The following is a 19,745-nucleotide window of genomic DNA, read 5'->3' on the forward strand; positions in this document are numbered from 1 at the left end:
CTTGTCTTTTTACTAATGTGTCTTCAGGAGTTATTTATGCAAACATTTCAAAATGACAATTTTTGAGAACTGTATTTTTTTGGGTGGTGGTATCCAAACATTAGAATCTGAGACTGGCCTACGCTTAGGGCCGACAATCCCAAATCTTAAATGTCTGATGAATCTGTACACTGTTGTTGTAACATGAAACAGAACAATAGCCAGACACAAAATGAGGAGCAAGTGGCCGTGTTGAGAGTTTGTATCCTGCATCTCTTAAACGTTATGGCGTGGCGTAGTTCACCAGAAAGGCTATCAGTTAGCCCGCCGCAGGTCAAATCCTCATGTGCATTCTCACCTGTGACCTTCCTGCCGCAGGTCAAAGCGCTGGGCTGCGACGGCAGCACAACTCTGGCCTCGTGGCTGGACGGGCTGGGCCTGCACGAGTACCTGCCCAACTTCCTGTCCAGCGGCTACCGAACGCTGGAGTGCGTCAAGAACCTGTGGGAGCTGGAGATCATCAATGTAAGCGGCTGACGGTGAACTTAACAACCGGGCTTCTTTTGCACTAACGTTGAAGCCACTTTCCGGAACAAGCTGTTATGTGATAAGACGTTTTTAGACCTGCTGAAGCGACGTATTGTTAATGGCCCAAAGTTATAAAAGCAATCAAAATTTCTATGTACATCTAGATAAGATACACACTCACAGTGGATCCAACAAGTAGTCAACATCCACGTTTGCGAAATTAGAGCCCTATTATAGCCTACATTGGAGTTATGACTTCCCTCCGAGGGCCATTATGTCTGTGAAACCAGATACCGTAATTTCCGGCCTACAGAGCGCACCTGATTATAAGCCTCACCCAGTACATTTGGAAAGGAAATATCATCTGGTACATACATACGCCGCATCAGTGTAAAAGCCGCAAGTGCCCACAAGGAAACCCACCTTGAAACACGAGATATTTACAAAGAAAGACGGTACACAGAAAGACTTTTCAAAGTTTTAATACCTTAGCTTAGCTGAACATCGCAACAACACGGTAGCAAGAACTCGGCTGGTAAAAACAAAACAAAAACATACCGGTCAATAAAAAAAAAAAAAAAAAAAAAAAAAAAAAATCGCTGCAGCAGCTACACAGTAGCAAGACGGTAGGACAGCACTGACAGGGCCGCTTAAAAAAAAAAAAAACATACCTAAATCACTGAGATGCGGCAGTAACACAGCAGCAACACGCTAGCGTGGCGCTAATGCTAGCTCAGCAGCAACACGCTAGTGTGGGGCTAATGCTAGCTCAGCGCTAATAGGGCTAGTTGAAAAAAACATACTGGTAAAAATAACTGAAACACGGCAGTAATACAGCAGCAACAGGCTAGCGCAGCGCCAACAGGGCCGGTTAAAAAAAAAAAAAAAAAAAAGACATACCGGTAAAAGTCACTTCCTCAACACATATATTCCACCGGTGTCACTCTTAGTTTTTACGCTTGAGTGCCCCCTTGCGGACGTTGGAAAAAAAAATGCAAAAATTAGCCGCATCACCGCAGTAGCCGCAGGGTTGAAAGCGTGTGGAAAAAACTCGCAGCTTTAAGGCTGGAAATTATGGTCAATGAATTATCACCTTATATAATTACATAAACCCAACAAATTGATGGATAGCTCATTTTGAAATGTTTTTTTGATTTATCAACATTTCTTTTGAAAAGGGGATTGGTAAAAAAAATGTGAAGACATTTTGTAGTTTTGATATTTTCACAACACACGAAGTCAAAACACAATTTGTTGTCAAAGTCCGCATAAAATGATGCGGCGCATACCACTGATAGAAGGTCAAAGTATCTGGTACTCGTTAAGGCTGCCAATACCAGCTACTGATAGTCGAAAAACAACAAAATCTGACAATGAATGTCTTCCTCGTCAGTAGATGGCGCTACAGCGTGGCCGCTTGACACGTCAGCCAATCGTCATGCTCGTCGGTACGCTCGCAATCATTTGTCAGTCTGTAATTTGAAATTGTCTGCGTCAAAAGTACTCGTGTTATCGAAAGGAAGTACATCTCCGGTCTAGACTCTGTTTCAGAATCAGGTCTTGCCTGTGAACAGCGCAATGACACCACTTTGTTCGGGGTGTAACCGACATGAAAACGAGCCGGCTGTTTGTGGGTGATAGTCAACGGCCTGGGGGGTTTTAAAGGGATAGTACCCCCTTATACACCGCCACTTAGAATCAGGATTAAACCAAGGTAAACCAAGGACACCGTGTATTCTGCGCTCTCGCATTTGGGTTTTTGCCTTGTTTCAAAGCCCTTTTTTGATAAATAATTGATTGTCTTTAGTATCACTTGGCGAGGAAGTCAAAATCATCCATTGTTGCGAAAATAGCACCTTCCAGAAGTTGACTTCCACTGATGCTTTCTTCAGTTAGCCTGGTAACCGTTGCGGAGAGGTTGAGACGACGGTGCGTTGCCATGGTTACGTTCCTCAGACTTTCTTTAAGGTCCCTTCCTCTCCCCCCCTCCCCCACCCCTCTCTCGTTTTCTTCTTCCATCACCGCCACGCTTTGCGGCATCTCACGGCCGTGACCTACAAACAGGTTTACGTTCCCCGACGCGCCGTCTTTACGCAACCTGTAACCCCTGTGGGAAATGAAAGACTTCCAGACCAGTTCTTCCCCCAAGACGGGATTAATAATTGAACGCTTCAGATAAAGAGAGACCGGCACGACGGCGACGACAGCATCTGTTACGGGAGATCTAGCGAATTGCACGCAGAACTGTTAATAATAGGCCCTCGTGTGCTAATGGGCAATTATGCTAATGTATACAATAGAAATGAGTTTTGACTCCATAAACCTAACAACCTCTGGCGACGCTAATCGCAGTTTAACAGGGAGGAACATGCTTTGAGAAGGTCAGCGTCTTCAAATACACGAAAGGGGGGTTCAACTCTCGTATGGGACGGGCTTATTGACTCAGATGATGCAGGGGAGGAATCGATTCTAATCGCGATGCGTCAAACTGGAGTTGAAAAGTTCTGGATAATTGACAGAAGCAAGTGAATGTCTGATAAATTTTGTTTTTTTAACCTCAGTATAACGAGCTGTTGTTGGTCTTGTGGCTCTGGTAAGTCCTGGTGTTTTGGTTTCCGAGAGATTTAAAATGGTTTAGCTAACACCTCAACGTGTTAAGAATAGCAATTAAAGCCATTCGATTGGTTGCATTTAAAGCTGCCCTGTCGGTAGAAGAGGCGTCTCTATTATTTATCACTTTCCAAGTGACTTCTACATGTCGTCTTCTTTTCCTTTCGGCTTGTCCCGTTAGGGAGTTGCCACAGCGTGTCATCACAGATGAACGCACATTTGTTTGGCACTGTTTTTTTTACGCCGGATGCACTTCCTGACGCAACCCCTCTGCATTCTAGGCGGGGAGAGAGGCTTACAGCACCTGGTATTCCTAAGCGGTCTCCCAACCAAGTACTAACAAGGGCCAAACCCGATTAGCTTCCGAGATCTGACGAGATCGGGCGTTCTCAGGGTAGCGTGGCAGTAAGCCAAGTGACCTCAACATGTAAGCAGTTCAAAGTGTGTTTGTAGTCAGTTAGTTAGATCCTGTCTTAGTTGAAAAGTCTGTCAGTAAGTCTTCAGTCAGTCAGCTTGCGTGATGGACGGTCGGTCGGTCGGTCCGTCAATCAGTCTAATGAGTTTGTCGGTTGGGTAAGAATCAATCAGGTACTGTGGTTTGTCAGAGTTACTTACCTGGTCTGTCTGTCAGTTAGTTTTCAGTCAGTCACTAAGCCATTTAATCAGTTAGTTTCTTTGGTTAGTCAGTGAGTCATTTGGTTTGCTAGTTTGTGAAGTGGCTTGTTAGTCTTCAGGGCGATTCGCTAAGTGAGTTTATCTGTTGGACCGTCGGTCAATAATTCAGGTAATTTTTCTTGACAGTTAACTAGGAGCTAGCTAGTCATTGAGTTCCTGTGATTGTAAGTTTGGTAGCTGCTCAATGGGTCAGGTGGTTAGCTTCCAGTCAGTCAATTAGCTTCTCAGATAGTTAGGGGTCAATCAATTAGTTGAAGGGTTACTCAGTTAACCATCTATTCACTTAAGGGGTTAGTTTGTCACGACCAGAACACGGGGTTGGACCCAAATGCACGACTCGGGAGACAAAGAGGTAGTTCGGGAAAGGGATTTATTCAGTCCAGTGTCGGGGATCGGGCAGAAAGTCAACGGGAGCAACCGTCACAAGAACGTCAGGCGTGGACAGGCAGGTCAGTGGACAGGCAGGATTCGGTACACGGGAGATCAGGAACGGGATTACAAGAGTGCGGGAACGAGGCGTGAAGCAACGATCTGGCAAAGACCAGACCGTACGTGTACGTAATTTCTAGAGACAAGGCGGAGGTGTGCGCCTCCGCCGATTGCGGCAGGTGCGTGCCGCCTTGGGGACTGGTCCGGCCAGGACAGGTACCGGCAGGGCCATGACAGTTTTCCATCCAAATTGTTCTTTCAGTCAGGCGTCGGTCAGTTAGTTACTGTGGTGACTTATTTTATTTGTTTTCAGTAGGTCAGTCAGTCGGTGGATTAGTCAGTCAATCGGTCAGTTCGTCAGTCAGTGTTTAATGGTGGTACGGCCTCCATTTGCGGCAAAACGGTTTCTTATTTTGCGAGCCAAAACGGGCTCGCTGTGTTATTTAAGCGCGACGCACAAAGACGCCTCGTGAATTATGGAGCGTTCCCAGGAAAGAGATGGTAGTGTACTCCAAGCTGATGGTAAAACAGATTGAGGCTGAATTATTGATGGGGAGTCAAGGGGGGGGGGGCGTGCGCCGCCGAGTCACTGGCTTTTGGAGGCCACGCTTATTAGTTTTTGTTTGAAAACCGCTGCTCGGAATGCCTGATTGGATGCGCTTTTTGTTTTCTTTCTCGGGGCGCCGTAGGTGATCAGGGTGGGTCCGCTGGGCCACAGGAAGCGGATCATCGCCTCTCTGGCTGAGAGACCCTACGAGGAGGCGCCCTCCAAGTCCAGACGTCTGTCTCCTATCATGGTGAGGACCATGGTCCTACTTCATCGCTCCTTGTTGACTCCACCTCACTTGACTTTAATCCATTTTCTAGTGGAAGCCTTGAAAAGTTTTTTTTCAAGAGGTAATGGTAAATTTTAAATATTCTTTAAAAATGCAGGAAAACATTTTTAAATTTCCTTAACCGCAAAATTGGTGGACCTTTGAATCCGTCAAGGTCAAAATTCTATCGCAACACATAACCGACAATCCAATGGTGATGTTAGAGATCTTTCCAGATCCATACGGGAGAGTAAAAACACGGCGGCCCGTCTTTGGTACCATTTTTGACAATTGAAAAGCCCCAAAACATTCCCTGCTCAATGGAAGCAGACTTCAAGACAATTTTCATCTGACCGTCCCCAAAATTTGTGGAGCTTCAGTAGCCAATCAGGGGATTTGACTTTAGCGTCAACGTTCATAACTCAAAAGAGTGAAAATTGTGTTTCCGACATCCTAAGTCAACTCATCATATTAGAAACTTCGGTGAGGGTTGTCCAAAATCTGCAGTTCTTTGGTCAGAATGTCCCTTGTGACAACAGTAAGGAGCGAAAACAGATCGGCTCATGGTGGGTTCATCTCCGATTTTGGTAAAAATTGACTAAAGTGAAGCAAAAACTATCACTGCTTATTGTCCCAATTGGTGCAATGGAAGGGAGCCAAAGTGTAGTACCACAGTAAGTATAAAATCAACAAGACGGTGTTATTTTGTTGCATGTTTTTTTTTTCAACCTAATGAAAATGCAAAAAAAGAAATAAAGGCTTAGCCCTCGGTAAAAACGGGGCTTTTTAAGGCCGAGGACACGGCCGACGTTTCGCGTTGCAACCCTGACAAAGGAATCACTGCTGTACCGCCGAGGATGAATGTTGGATCGGCATCAGCGAGGCTGAGGGCAACGCGGCTGTCTAAATATTGTCTTCATCACGAGCGTGATGTGTTTTCCTACGCCTCGCAGTTCCACGACCTCCTGTCCCAGACCACTTGCCCCCTGGGCCAGATGGACCCCTACACCAGTCGCTCCATGGACATGCTACTGCCCCCGGGCGAGGCCGACCGGCGGCGGCGAGGGGGAGGGGGACTGGATCAGGACTGTAGCGTCTCTCTGCGTTCCTACTGTGAGCGCCCGCGCTCTGTCGTGAGTTCCTCCCTATTTTTTGGTTGTTGTTGTTCTTTCTTCGAGCTTTACAACTTGAAATTGGACCCACTACTGGAGATAGAAAAAGTAAAAGCACCCCTGGTCAAAGCAAATAAGACCAAAATAAATCATTTCAAAGCATTTTCCCACCATCCATCCATCTTATCCTCACAAGGGTCGCGGGGAGCGCTGGAGCCTATCCGAGCTGTCAACGGGCAGGAGGCGGTGTACACCCCGAACTGGTCGCCAGACAAATCGCAGGGCACATAGAGACAAACAGCCGCACTCACAATCACACCTATGGGCAATTTAGAGTGTCCGATTAATGTTGCACGTTTTGGGGATGTGGGAGGAAACCGGAGTGCCCACCCGGAGGAAACCCACGCAAGCACAGGGGGGGGGGGGGAACATGCAAACTCCACACAGGGCGGTCTGGGATTGAACCCGGGACCTCAGAACTGCGAGGCCAAAGCTTTCCAACTGAGCCGTGCCGCCCGTTTCCCCACCATTAATGTGATTTATAAACTGCGCAAATCAATAGATTTTCTTTTTGTAGTCACATTTTATAGCAGAAACTATAATTCATAGAGCGCTTCCACAAATTTTGTTAAAAAGCTTCATTCGGGAGAAGATTACATAAGATTTTACAACGCATTAAATATAAAAGTTACATGCTAATTTACCGTAATTTCTAGAAAATATTGCACAAATGTTTCCAAAAATATTTTCAAAAAGTTAATAGAGCGCATTATATTTAGGTATGGATGACAAAGAGTGGTTACAAAAAATGGTATACACATACATTTTGATATGATATTCGATGTTTTATATTACAGAATTGTATTTATTACGGTAATGTGCGCCCCCAATCCCTACTCTGAGACCTCCTCGGGGAGCTTGTAATTCACGATCGTTAGCGTAGCATGTTTGTCGCTACTGCACCAAAGATCAGGAACGACTGCCCGTGAGTTTGTTTTCACTTAAACTAAGACAAAAAAATGTCGACTACAACGGCCAGTTGTGCAGCTGCTTTTAAAAGAAATGTGCCGATATACGCCGCAGACCGAAACGACGATAGGTCGCCTTGGTGGCGTCAGGTGGGCATCAAAACAACGTGAGCTCAAACTATGTAATTCGAGCGTTATGGGCACAAACGGGAGAGCACACACAATTTGAAATGCTTGCTTTTTACAAAATGTGGCCATTACGATCGTTTCTACGTAGTTTGAGCTCACGTTGTTTTGATAGCCACCTGACGCCACGGCTTTCCGATGGCGTCAGGTTGGGCGAGAGGCTGCGCTGCGGAACCAATCGGATAAATTAACCATCGGAAAAAAACTTCACGGTTCACCTGTCACCGGCATCCTCTGATGTTTATGACGCACAAGATGGCGTAATTGGAGACCCATCCATTACAAGGACCGGGACAAGCGTGTCCTGCGGCCTGTCTGGAGATTATATTACGGCTACATCAGCAAGTGCACCGTGATTCTTAGGAATGATTGTTGTACAGACAGTTTTTTTGAAAAACAATAACAATAAACAAAACCAAAAACGAAAAAAAAACAAACCTAACAAAATAGAAATATAGATCATTCCCAATATTTTCAGCATCTGGGTTGCATAAAATTGGTGGTGCGGATTATACATTGGTAGAAGGGTTTTCCTGATATTTATTTATTTATTTTGGGGGGTGAACTTTGGTGGTGCGCATTATACTCGGGGAAATTACGGTAGTTATTTAAAAATACATACATTGTTCATAAAGTCATGTATATTGTTATTTGCATTTTAAAATAAGATTGTATTATTCACTGTAGGATATTAAATGTTTTTTAATATGTATTATTGATTTCATAGGATGCACTTATAATGCATAGTTTTAACTCATAATTACAAAGCATTATAGAAATAATTTAAACAGCCCCTAGAAAAAAATGAGAATAAAAAAAGTACAAATAGTATTTAATTTACCATCATGTAACGATTCATATTACTGCTAAGATTGAGCCAAATGAATTTCATTTCGCCACGGCGAGCGCTTTGGAGGTTTTAACGAGGAAGCCGGGCGAGCCGCGCATCGCGACAAACGAACGCGTCCGTCCGAGCAGATGTTCCGCACGTGTCGGCGGCCGTCCTCGCCGCCGCCGAGCCGACTTAACACGTGAACCCGGCCGACATCTGGGTCCCGCTGTCATGAACTCTCGGAGCTCTTACGTGACGCGTCGCTCGGTCCCCAGGTGAAAGCGCCAAGAATAACTCCGCCGCCGCCGCCAAATGTTAGCCTCCGCTAAAGGTCAGAAAGCGCGGCGCAAACTCAAACAGTCACTCGTGTGCAACTCCAGAGGAAATTTTAGTCTGAGTCGCAATCCGCTCGCTGATATCAAACACCGCGCCGGCCAGATGGCGAACATTCGGCGTGTATTAATAAACATTTGTCATCGCAGGATCGACACGGCGAGCGACACAAAGAATCTCGCGTGAACCTCCGGCCGCCGAGCCACTCTGCTACCTACGCCACCGTGTCCGCGTGGCACCACCAGCCTGAGAAGCTCATCCTGGACGCCTGCGGGTACGAGGCAACCGTAAGTCCCCTGAACCACTATATTCTCACTGGACACGTCATTAGGTACACTTGTCTACATTCATACAAAAAAATGTATCAAAGAACAACTGCCTTTACAATCAATAATGAACATTGTATGTCATTTGGACAATGGATTTTGTCTTTTTTGTATTATTGAAATAATAATTATGCGATATTCCGTCATTTCCGGCCTATAAGCCGCGACTGCGGTTTATGCGGTGATGTGGCTAATTTGTGCAATTTTCCGAACGGCCGCCAGGGGGCACTCGAGCGGAAAAGGTAAGAGTGAGACAGGTGGAACATATGTGCCGAGGAAGTGACTTTTACCGGTCCGGCCCTGTTAGCACAGTTGTAGCGTGTTACTGCCGTGTTTGTTTACCGCTATGTTTTTTTAAATTGGCCTTGTTAGCGCGGCGCTAGCGTTAGCAGGGCGCTCGCGTTAAACTCTCTGTGTACCGTCTTTCTTCGTAAACATCTCGTGTTTCAATGTGGGCACTTGCGGTTTTTACACAGCTGCGGCTTATGAATGTACCAAACGGTATTTCCTTTACAAATGTACTGCGTGAGGCTCATAACCAGGTGCGCTGTGTACGCCGGGAATTACGGTAATCAGCAATAACACAAATACCAATTAAAAACGGCACATTGGTTATTATGTGTTAAAACTTCTTTGCTATCGTCTGACCCGATGTGTTCTAACGGCAGTACTTGGGTTCGATGATAATCAGGGATCTTCGGGGGATCGAATCCACACAAGATGCCTGTGCTAAAATTAGGGCAAGTATTCCTCAAATCATATCCATTTTGAAAGAAGCGTTATTTACAAAAAGGGTGCTATTTTCTCTGCAGAAATCAAAGGATTCCAGAAAGGGTCCTGTTGTTATTCTCTCCATTACCTACAGGGGGGTTAAGTTCATCGACGCCGCCACAAAGGTAACAAAACCAGGAGAGTCAGGAGAGCCAAATTCTGGCTTTTACGTTTATTGATTCCGTCGCGCTTCCTCACTCAGACTATAGTGGCAGAGCACGAGATCCGGAACATCTCGTGCGCCGCCCAGGACCCGGACGACCTGTGCACGTTCGCCTACATCACCAAAGACCTGAAGAGCGGCCACCATTTCTGTCATGTCTTCACCACGGTGGAGGTGGTAAGTTACGCCAAAGAAGATGCGCCCAAAACGGAAATCTTTTGGAAATCCGGCCCTGAGAAGCCGATCTCACCGAACGAGATGGACTCTGGTAGAGATCGAGATAGCCTAAAATGAGTAGATACACAAAAAAAGTTCCCAAAAGTTCAGATCAGGTTTGAAGCAGCAATTTTGTTGTCACTTTGGCCGGTTTCATGGACCCTTCGAAGACTACCTTGTCCCAGACATTTTGTACAATTGATACCAAATCGTAACCATGTTTACTCGACCAATGGGCGAAATTACCCGCTAGGAATTTGAATGTTTGTCATTGTCTGTGGTCGAAGCATACCGTCAAAAATCGGTAGCTCACCATGGAACAAGCAAGTCTATCAATGCCACTCCGAAATTCAGCCTTTAAAGGGAGCTTCATTCCGCAAAATGAGATTTGGTTGACATGTTTTTCATCAAGTCAAGAACTCACGCCCGGAAGGAAACGGCAAGTCTGCCACTTTGGTTAAAGGCGATCATTTCTGCTTGCAGTTTTAATTATTATTTGAGCGTTCCCTCTGTGAAAGCAGCATGTAACTTCCTTTCTTCCGCCGATTGGCTTGTTGAATACCTTGATTAAAAAGTGTCTCCCCTGATAAGCTCGACATTCACATGTACATCAGCAAGCTCATTGTGGAGATATCTTGATGCGTCGGAAATATCAAATTAACTTCACCTCAGGCTGAAGCTATTAAGAGTCGGGTAGTTTTATAATAAGTCATCCAATTTTGCTGCCATGCTCCACCCACACACACTGGCAGCGCAGTGATGGCAGCTCAAATGTTCACAATTTAGCATCAACTTTCCGGGTCACGCGCCACCAAGACGCAGAGAAAATATTTTACAGTTTTCACAATTAAGCATCTGTCTGGTACGGATGGTTGCCATTTGGTGGGAATCAAAAAGAAATCTTTAGGAGTTGGAGCGGACCACTGGAAATGACCCCAAACCGGCCAGTTCGAACCAAAGTGACAGACTTCCTGTTTCTTTTCACCACCCATCCATCCATCCATCCATCCATCCATCTTCTACTGCTTCTCCGGGTCGGGTCGCGGGGGAAGTAGCTTCAGCAGGGATACCCAGACTTCCCTTTCCCCAGCCACTTCTTCCAGCTCTTCCGAAGACGTTCCCAAGCCAGCCGAGAGACATAGTCTCTCCAGGGTGTCCTGGGTCGTCCTCGGGGTCTCTTTTCGGTCGGACATGCCCGGAACACCTCACCAGGGAGGTGTCCGGGAGGCATCCGAATCAGATGCCCCAGCCACCTCATCTGGAGGAGTAGCGGCTCGACACTGAGCCCCTCCCGGACGACCGAGCTTCTCACCCTATCTCTAAAGGAGAGCCCGGACACCCTGCGGAGGAAACTTGTATCTAACATTTTTCACAATTTATCTTTGCCCATCTGTCTGGATTAAAATTTGGCAGCAATCAGAAAAAAATCTGTAGGACAAATTTGTCTTGAAAGGACCCTTGTAAATACCAAAGTTGACATTTCCCGTGTCTTTTAACTTCTTGAGACTTTTGTGGGTCTACTCATAATTGTCATCTACGTAATATCAGTGCTAAGGGGTGGGGGGCTGAATTTTCACAAAAACTCCCTTGGGCACTACTGAGGCAATTTTTGCTAACAACCCTCAAAAAGGTGAACTATTTGTCCTAAGAATAATCACGACGAACAATCGAAGCTACCGCAGTAGTCACGTTGAAAGCCGTGGAACAAATACACAAACTCATCCCACAGACGCAGACGTACGAGATCATCCTAACGCTGGGCCAGGCCTTCGAGGTGGCCTACCAGATGACCGTGCAGTCCAGGCAGAGACACTACGTCCCCCACTCGTCCCTGGGCTCCGAAGTCATCGAGACCAAGAGCAGCCGGCCCGTGTCGCAGGCGTGGAGCAGCATGAGGAGATCGGCGGTGAGTATCCCCGCACAAAGCAGAGCCGCTATCGTGAATTAAAGGATGGGACAGACCAGGTCACGAGACCCAGACAGAATGAGTAGTAAGATTTTGTTTTGTTCCTTAATATCCATCCATCCGCCGTCGCGGGAGTTCTGGAGCCTATCCCAGGGTATCTTCACTCAGGAGGAAGGGTACACCCTGAACTGGTTGCCAGCCAATCGCAGGGCACATAGAAACAAGCAACCCTTCGCACTCACAAGCACCCCTTGAGGCAATTTAGAGTCTCCATTGAATGCACGTTTTTTGGGATGTGGGAGGAAAACCCGAGTGCCTGGAGAAAACCCACGCAGGCGCGGGGAGAACATGCAAACTTTACACTTACACCGTATTTACTTAAAGTGTGGAGGAGAAGGAACCGCATTTGTTGAGACTCGTCGTCCTGCGTCACTACCGAGTTTGTCAAGTCGTTGCCCACGCCGTTGACGCATCGTAATTTTCAGCCAACTTGGCCTCCCAAGCGCTGCCCCTGCCCCAGCTCTTTTTTTTTTTTTTTTTTTTTTAATTGTTCTAATGGGGACATGTTATGGAAAAGTGACTTTTGAATGCTTGTATGCAAACGGTACAGCCTCCGGAGTCCCTGTCCACCCATCGCGTGTGAAACTACCCGAGTTCTGAAAAGGTGGCGACAAACGAGCCGTTCTGGATGCTGCCGAATTGGGACTATTGATAACATGTCAGAGCCAAATGGCAGGCCGAGCTGTAGATAAGCGTTAGCTATCAGCGTTTCGATCAGTGGTTCCCAAAGTGGGGTCCGCGGAACCCAGGGGGTGAAAAAAAGTCTTTCCGGGGGGTCTGCAACACGATGTCCGAGACAGAGTCAGAATGAAATATTTTTTTTAACTTTTCTGGAGAAGTTGGCTTTATGGGAGAAACGAGTGGAAAATGATAACTTTGCTAATTTCCCAGCACTTGACAGCCTCGATCTGAGAAAAGCCGATAAAGAAAAAAATCCAGCAGCATTTGAAATCACCGCGGGGAAGATTGGACCACTATTTTACGCCTGATGAATTGTCTGGAAAAGAAGAATCATGGGTTCAAGATCCTTTTGGCTTCAATCTTGACACGATGCACGACGACAGAAAGGAAGAACTCATCCAACTCCGTCATTCAGAAGCCATCCGTCAACAATTTGAGAACGACTCAAACGGGAGCTTTTGGTGCGAGGGGTTGGAACTGTTCCCAAAACTCGCGGAATACGACGTTCCCTTCGTTTACTACGTACAAGTGCGAGGCGGGGTTTTCAACTCTATTAAATATGGAGACGACGGATAAACAAAATCGTCTGAAAACTCATCAGGATGCGAGAATTTCCCTTTCCGGTGTTGAACCACGTTTTGATTTATTGTGCAAAAATAAAAAAGCAAGACCACTTGAGCCACTAATATTGAGAATTTCTTTGTACCCGAATGGCATGAATGTGTCCAGCACTACATTATTGGCGAAAGTAGAGGTCGGGGGGGGTAGTCCGGGAACTTTTTGAACGATTCACTGGGGTCCGGGGCCCAGGTTGACTTTGGGAACCACTGGTTTCGATAATCTATACACGACTTTGCGTCATTCACAGATTTGCGCCCCACTTGGCAAGTGCAACTCGGCGCCTTGGTGGCAAAGTGCTGCCATCGCGAGTGAAAACCAGTCCGTGCTTTTAACCGTTTTCAATATACGCTTGCTTTTTCCTTCACACCTTGAGGTGTCGCTTCCCCAAGGAGTTGCCGCTTGCTTTATCGCAACCCCCCCTAGCTAAGCCCAGCATTAGAGGGGACCAGAGTCCCCCCCCACCCCCCCCAAAAAAAAGCGATTCTGAAGAAGAGACGTCACTTTGACGCAAGGGAACGGTTTAACATTCTGAAGAGAATACATAATATGCCTGTTTCAAAACAAGTGGCAAAAGATGAGGCGGGGACATATTCTCGGAAAGTTTTCTTTTGCCTCACTTTTGCAAGACTGGAGACAATGGATATGGTGGCCATTAGGGACAAAAGACACGGTGTTTACAGAGATTTCTATTCAAAAAAAAGATGTGAGGAGTAAAGCGGGGTACACACATGCGCTACTGAAATTTTCCCTCCCTTGCAGTCAAAGTCAGATAATTGGAAGCCTCTCAAAGATTATCTTTAGTGACTGTTGGGGAAGAAAAAAAAAAAAAAAAAAACATCAGGCCCCGACAATCCTAAACCTCTTCAATACTCACGATGGCAAATCCATTTTTGTGTAATCACCACAGAGTTGCTGAGCAACAGACTGGATGATAGTGAGCGGAACCAATCAGGAAGCTCGAGCTGTTGCTAGACGCGAGTAGATGTCGAGTGTTTGTGTAATAACATCTCTCACGGGTCAATCACCACAATAAGAATGACAAGGAGAAAAAAAAGTTTGCCCCCGCAAAATACCGTAATTTCTCGAAAATAATGCGCACATTTTTCCAAAAATATTTTCAAAAATTAATAGAGCGCATTATATTTAGGTATGGATGAAAAATAAAAAATACAAATCACATTCTATAGTTGTATACAGTTGCATAGAGTGGTAAAAAAAAAGATATACATATAAATTTCAATAGGATGTTGTCTTATGCTACACATTTATATTTATTACGGTAATGGACAAGCGTGTCCTGTGGCTTGTCCCGAGATTATATTACCGCTGCATCAGCACATGCGCAATGATTATGATTATTAATGATTGCTTTACAGATGTTTTTTTGAAAAACGATACAAGTACAAACCCAACAAAATAGAAATACAGACAATTCCCAATATTTTGAGCATATAGGTAGCAGCAAATTGGTGGTGCGCATTATACATTGGTAGAAGGGTTTTCCTGATTTTTGGGGGTCAACTTTGGGGGCGCGCATTATACTCGAGAAATTACGGAAGGTACCAGAGCTAACCGTTCTCCCATCCTTCTTTTATTTCTTCTTCTGTCCTGTGACACCTTGTCACATGTCGCCCTAGAAACTTTGTAGTACATCCGGTTTTGTCGTGTGTTTCAAATGTAAACCCCCCCAAAAATAGGTTGCAATGACATGCGAGTACCCCACTTTCCACTCTACAACAACTTTAGCGGAAACCCGACCCAACTCCGCACTTGACTTGAACTTTCCGACCCTCAAGCGCATTTAGGGAAGGACGTCACACGGTTGCAATGCTCCTGTCTGTCTTTTAACGTTGTCCCTGTCTTCTTGTCTTCTTGGTGCCACCGCTGCTCCCCCCACCCCCCACCCCCCAGGCCGCCCCCGCGCTCGAATGCCGCTGCTGTCACTGTCACACGTGCACCACCCACCGTCCAAACTTCCTCCCGTTGCACTCCGTTAACTCCAGAGTCCAGGTCCTTCTCTTTCCTTGCCTCTACTCACCCTCCCACCGCCATCGCACACCCGCTCACGAACCCCCTCCCCCTCCTCCGCCGCCGCCACCCCGCTCATCTTCTGCCTTTCCCGCCCCCGGAGATTCCATCTCCCTCTCGCACCCGTCATCGCCATCTTACCTCATGGACGCCGTGAGCGCAAGTGTCGCAGTTTAGGCGAACGAAAGGCTCGCCGGGTTGTGTTTGCCGCTCGACTTCTTTCATTTGTATCGAAAGGGGAATGAGTGGAACCTGTGGGATGCGTGGTCAGTGTGTTTTTTTTTTTTTTTTTTTTTTGTGTGTGCCGTAAATCCAGTTGTGAGTTAAGTTTTGTGGTCGCCAAAGGGGGAGAAAGGCGCGGTGGATGCACAAGTATAAGTAAAAACACGATCATCCAAAAAAAAAAAAAAAGCCACCAGCATGACTCTCCTCTGAGCTTCGACTTTGATACCAACGGAAAAACTTAAGGCAGGACTGGAAGGATGCAGCAGTTTAGTTCAGGCGAGACCATTAAGAGATTTCAAAACAAATACAGTGAAGAAAATAAGTATTTGAACACCCTGCTATATTGCAAGTTCTCCCACTTAAAAATCATGGAGGAGTCTGAAATTTTCATCGTAGGTGCATGTCCACCGTGAGAGAGATCATCTAAAAAGAAAAATCCAGAAATCACAATGTATGATTTTTTTTAAACGATTTATTTGTGTGATACAGCTGCAAATAAGTATTTGAACACCTGTCTATCAGCTAGAATTCTGACCCTCAAAGAACTGTTAGTCCGCCTTTAAAAGTCCACCTCCACTCCATGGATTATCCTGACTTGTAACATGGCCAAGACAAAAGAGCTGTCCAAAGACACCAGAGACAAAATTGTGCAACTCCACACGGCTGGAATGGCCGACGGAGAAATTGCCAAGCAGCTTGGTGGGGAAAAAAAAGTCCACTGTTGGAGCAATCATTAGAAAATGGAAGAAGCTAAACACGACGGAGTGGAGCCCCATGCAAGATATCACCTCTTGGGGGTCTCAGTTATCCTTAGAAAGGTGAAGAATCAGCCCGGGACTACGCGACAGGACTTGGTCAATGACCTGAAAAGAGCCGGGACCACCGTTTCCAAGGTGACTGAAGACGTTGTGGTTTGAAATCACGCATGGCACAGAAGGCTTTCCTGCTTAAACCAGCACATGTCAAGACCCGTCTTAAGTTTGCCATTGACCATTTGGATGATACAGAGGAGTCATGGGTGAAGGTTTTGTGGTCAGATGAGACCAAAATGGAACTTTTTGGTCAGAATTCCACGAACCATTTTTGGAGGAAGACAAATGATCAGTTCCATCTCAAGAACACCATCCCTACTATGAAGCATGGGGGTGGTAGCATCATGCGCTGGGGGTGTTTTTCTGCACATGGGACAGGACGACTGCACTGTATTAAGGAGAGGGTGACCGCGGCCATGTATTGTGAGATTTGGGGGGAAAAAAAAAAACCTTTCTCTCAGTCAGAGCATTGAAGATGGGTCTTGGCTGGGTCTTTCAACATGACAATGACCCGAAGCACACAGCCAGCAAAACCAAGGAGTGGCTCCGTAAGAAGCATACCAAGGTTCTGGCGTGGCCTAGCCAGTCTCCAGACGTAAACCCAATCAACAGAAAATCTTTGGAGGGAGCTGAAACTCCGTATTTCTCAGCGAAAGCCCCGAAACCTGTCTGATCTAGAGAAGATCTGTGCGGAGGAATGGGCCAAAATCCCTCCGGCAGTGTGTGCAAACCTGGTGAACAACTGCAGGAAACGTTTGACCTCTGTGCTTGCAAACTGCTACTGTACCAAATATTAACATTGGTTTTCTCAGGTGTTCAAATACTTATTTGCAACTGTATCACACAAATAAATCGTTAAAAAAAATCTTACATTGTGATTTCTTGATTTTTCTTTTTAGATTATCTCTTCCACAATGGACAAGCACCCGCGATGAAAATTTCAGACCCCTTAATGAGTTCTAAGTGGGAGAACTTGCAATATAGCAGGGTGTTCAAATACTTATTTTCTTCACTGTTACAGAATCTTAAAATAAAATCTTGAGTAGAGAAAGGCCAGAGCAAGAGTTTTGTGAAACCTCTTACAGTGCACGTTACAGTTAAGAAGCAGGCTTCAGGATTTTGAAACAACTGGGGACGTTTAAGGGAAGACTGGCTGACTCCAAAGTAAAAAGGAGAAAACCATCCACAAACACAGATATGGAAATTTTAAATTTGAATCCTCTAGTAAATGTAACATGCACGTAGTGGGGAAAACGGCCAAAATGAGCACGCAAACGCCCCGCAAAAAGACCTGAGCCGGGATTCTGACCAAGAACCTCATATCTGGAAGGCATCCGTCGACTGTTCTGTTGTTTGGTGTGAACAACTATCGTATAATTTTTCCTGCGTGCGTTTGTGGGATTATTGTTTTGGAGGCGTTAGCGTTGGCTCACGGCGGCGGCAGGCCCACCGAGCCCGTCAATCATCCGTGCGGTGGATTGCGTCCGCGATCTGCGGCAGACTGATCGCCGGGCCGTGGGGTGGGGAGAAAAGCTCCTCCACTTACGCCCGTCTCACGCACACCCTCTCGCCCCCCCCCCCCCTACCTCTCCCTTCCTTCCCTTGTCCCCTCTTCCTCCTCCACCCCGGCAGATCGACCCCCTGGAGATGGACGGCGACATGCACTCCCTGGGCAGCACATCCTGGCTCTTGGACCAGCGTGACTCCGGCCGGCGGCCCTACAGCACCAAGTACGAGACCACCATATTCTGAAGCCGCCCCCCACCCTCTCTCTCTCTTCCCCCTCCCACATCCCGTGCAACCCCCCCCCCCCCCTTTTGCATCCGGTTCGCAATCCACACGCAGTTCGAGCCCCGTGCCTTCTCACTGTGACGGTGTAGCCACCCCCCTCAGGGCTGCCTCCTTCTGCACCCCCCCCTCCCCCTCCCCCCCACAAGGATCCCCGTTGACTGCGACTGACGCCCCCGTTTTGGACTGAGCTCATTTTTTCCTTGCATCTTCAACCCCTTCGATGGCTCCCAGAGGTCGCTCATTTGTGTATGATGTCGCCCAGAAAATGTATTTTTCTTTTTTTTTTTTTTTTTTTTTCAATTTTGGACTTTATTATTATTTTTTGTTTTTTTTTCCTTTGTCCGTGTGTAGCCTCTCTTGTCTTACCAGGCATCTACCACTGTGAGGCTCGGTGAGGAGGGACAGGAAGCCAAACCAATAAGCAGTTTTGTTTTTGTCGTCGTTTTCTATGCATTTGTACACACACGAAAAAAAAACAAACAAAAAAAAAACACGCTAGGTGGGTGACCGACACACATTTGTTGCACCTTGAGAAGGCCGGCAGCCCCCACACCCTCATGAACCCCCCCACCCCCACCACCACCACCCCCACCCCCACAATGACCGCACGCTGCTTCGTCAACACATTGAGAGACCGACGGTGGGGGCTAACTAACGGCGGGGGGGCTCAGCGGGGGGGAGGGGTGGTTGGGGGGGGGGGTCTCTGCTCTGGCCTTGTAACTGCCCTGTGCCTCAGCATCACGGTAGCACCCAAGAGACAAAAAAAAAACAAAAAAACATACAAACAAAAAAAAAAACAAACAAACAAACACTGTGTTGACACATGGCACTCTCCCTTTGAACATGTCAGCCGAGGCGTCCCCTTTTTGTGATACTTTTTTGATAGGCCGAGGCACCATTTGAGAGCATTTTTTTTTTTTTTTTTGTAAATGGAATCCAAACAGACCCCGATTATATTTGACTCTATTAAAAAAAACAAAAAAACAAACAAAAAAAAAAAACAAGAAGGCCCGAGCACGCATTTTCCCCAAAATTAGCATTTCATTATCATGCTTAAAAAGTCTCGCACGCCTAACGTGTCACGTTGTATTAAAAAAAAAAAATGTAAATGTTTTTTGTGTGTGTGTGTGTTGTGGTGATGACGAGCGGATTTGCTATGCTGAGAACGCGTGCGCCATTTTGTTTGAAGGACCCCCCCCCACGCTGGGCCACCGTCCGTGTAAGCGCTTTCGGCAGACTGTTAAAGACGTGACCCCGAGCGTGTTTGCGTGGCACCCGCAGCAAAAGCGGCGTCCTTGCCACCGTGTTTCCGACTGTTAGCGTCCAACTGGTGATTGCATGAGAGCAGTGTTTTGTTTTGTTTTGTTTTTTTCTCGGTACCTGTGCCGACCCGGGCCGGGGAAAGAAGTCCGTGCGCGGAGAGTCTCCCATCCCACCGTCCGTCCGTCCATCCATCCATCTTCATCTCACTGACATGACGTCGCGCATGTTCTCCCGTCTCGTGTGTCACCGTGGCGACCTGCGAGGATGGGGTGAAGTCGGGACATTCATTTGAAACCTGAAGTTCAGGAGCGAAACCTCTTTCTATTCAAACCTAACCCAAAATACGGCTCCCAGGGTACCGAAGCCGACGGCGTAAGTCATTTCTTTGCTAGACCGGGGGGGGACGGACCGCTTT

General features: G+C 46.6%; 1 protein-coding gene and 1 pseudogene across 2 annotated transcripts in view; one reads left to right on the top strand and one right to left on the bottom strand.

Moving 5' to 3' along the window:
• anks1ab (ankyrin repeat and sterile alpha motif domain containing 1Ab) overlaps positions 1–18,101 on the top strand; it is a 49,397-nt gene extending 31,296 nt beyond the window's left edge. The window contains exons 6-14 of one of the 2 annotated variants that reach the window (XM_061833624.1): positions 358–504; positions 4,911–5,018; positions 5,990–6,169; positions 8,617–8,754; positions 9,462–9,533; positions 9,606–9,689; positions 9,767–9,904; positions 11,673–11,849; positions 17,909–18,100. In XM_061833624.1, the coding sequence (XP_061689608.1) occupies positions 358–504; positions 4,911–5,018; positions 5,990–6,169; positions 8,617–8,754; positions 9,462–9,533; positions 9,606–9,689; positions 9,767–9,904; positions 11,673–11,849; positions 17,909–18,028 (1,164 nt within the window). In that variant the 3' untranslated portion in view covers positions 18,029–18,100. Of the gene's footprint in view, positions 1–357; positions 505–4,910; positions 5,019–5,989; positions 6,170–8,616; positions 8,755–9,461; positions 9,534–9,605; positions 9,690–9,766; positions 9,905–11,672; positions 11,850–17,908 lie in introns of both variants that reach the window. The other variant, XM_061833626.1, reaches the window with a different exon arrangement.
• On the bottom strand, positions 3,410–3,528 carry LOC133508191 (5S ribosomal RNA; annotated as a pseudogene).
• Positions 18,102–19,745: the final 1,644 nt, after the last annotated feature.

The sequence above is a fragment of the Syngnathoides biaculeatus genome, chromosome 10 (genome assembly GCF_019802595.1).
Source record: "Syngnathoides biaculeatus isolate LvHL_M chromosome 10, ASM1980259v1, whole genome shotgun sequence".
Taxonomy (NCBI): Eukaryota; Metazoa; Chordata; class Actinopteri; order Syngnathiformes; family Syngnathidae; genus Syngnathoides; species Syngnathoides biaculeatus.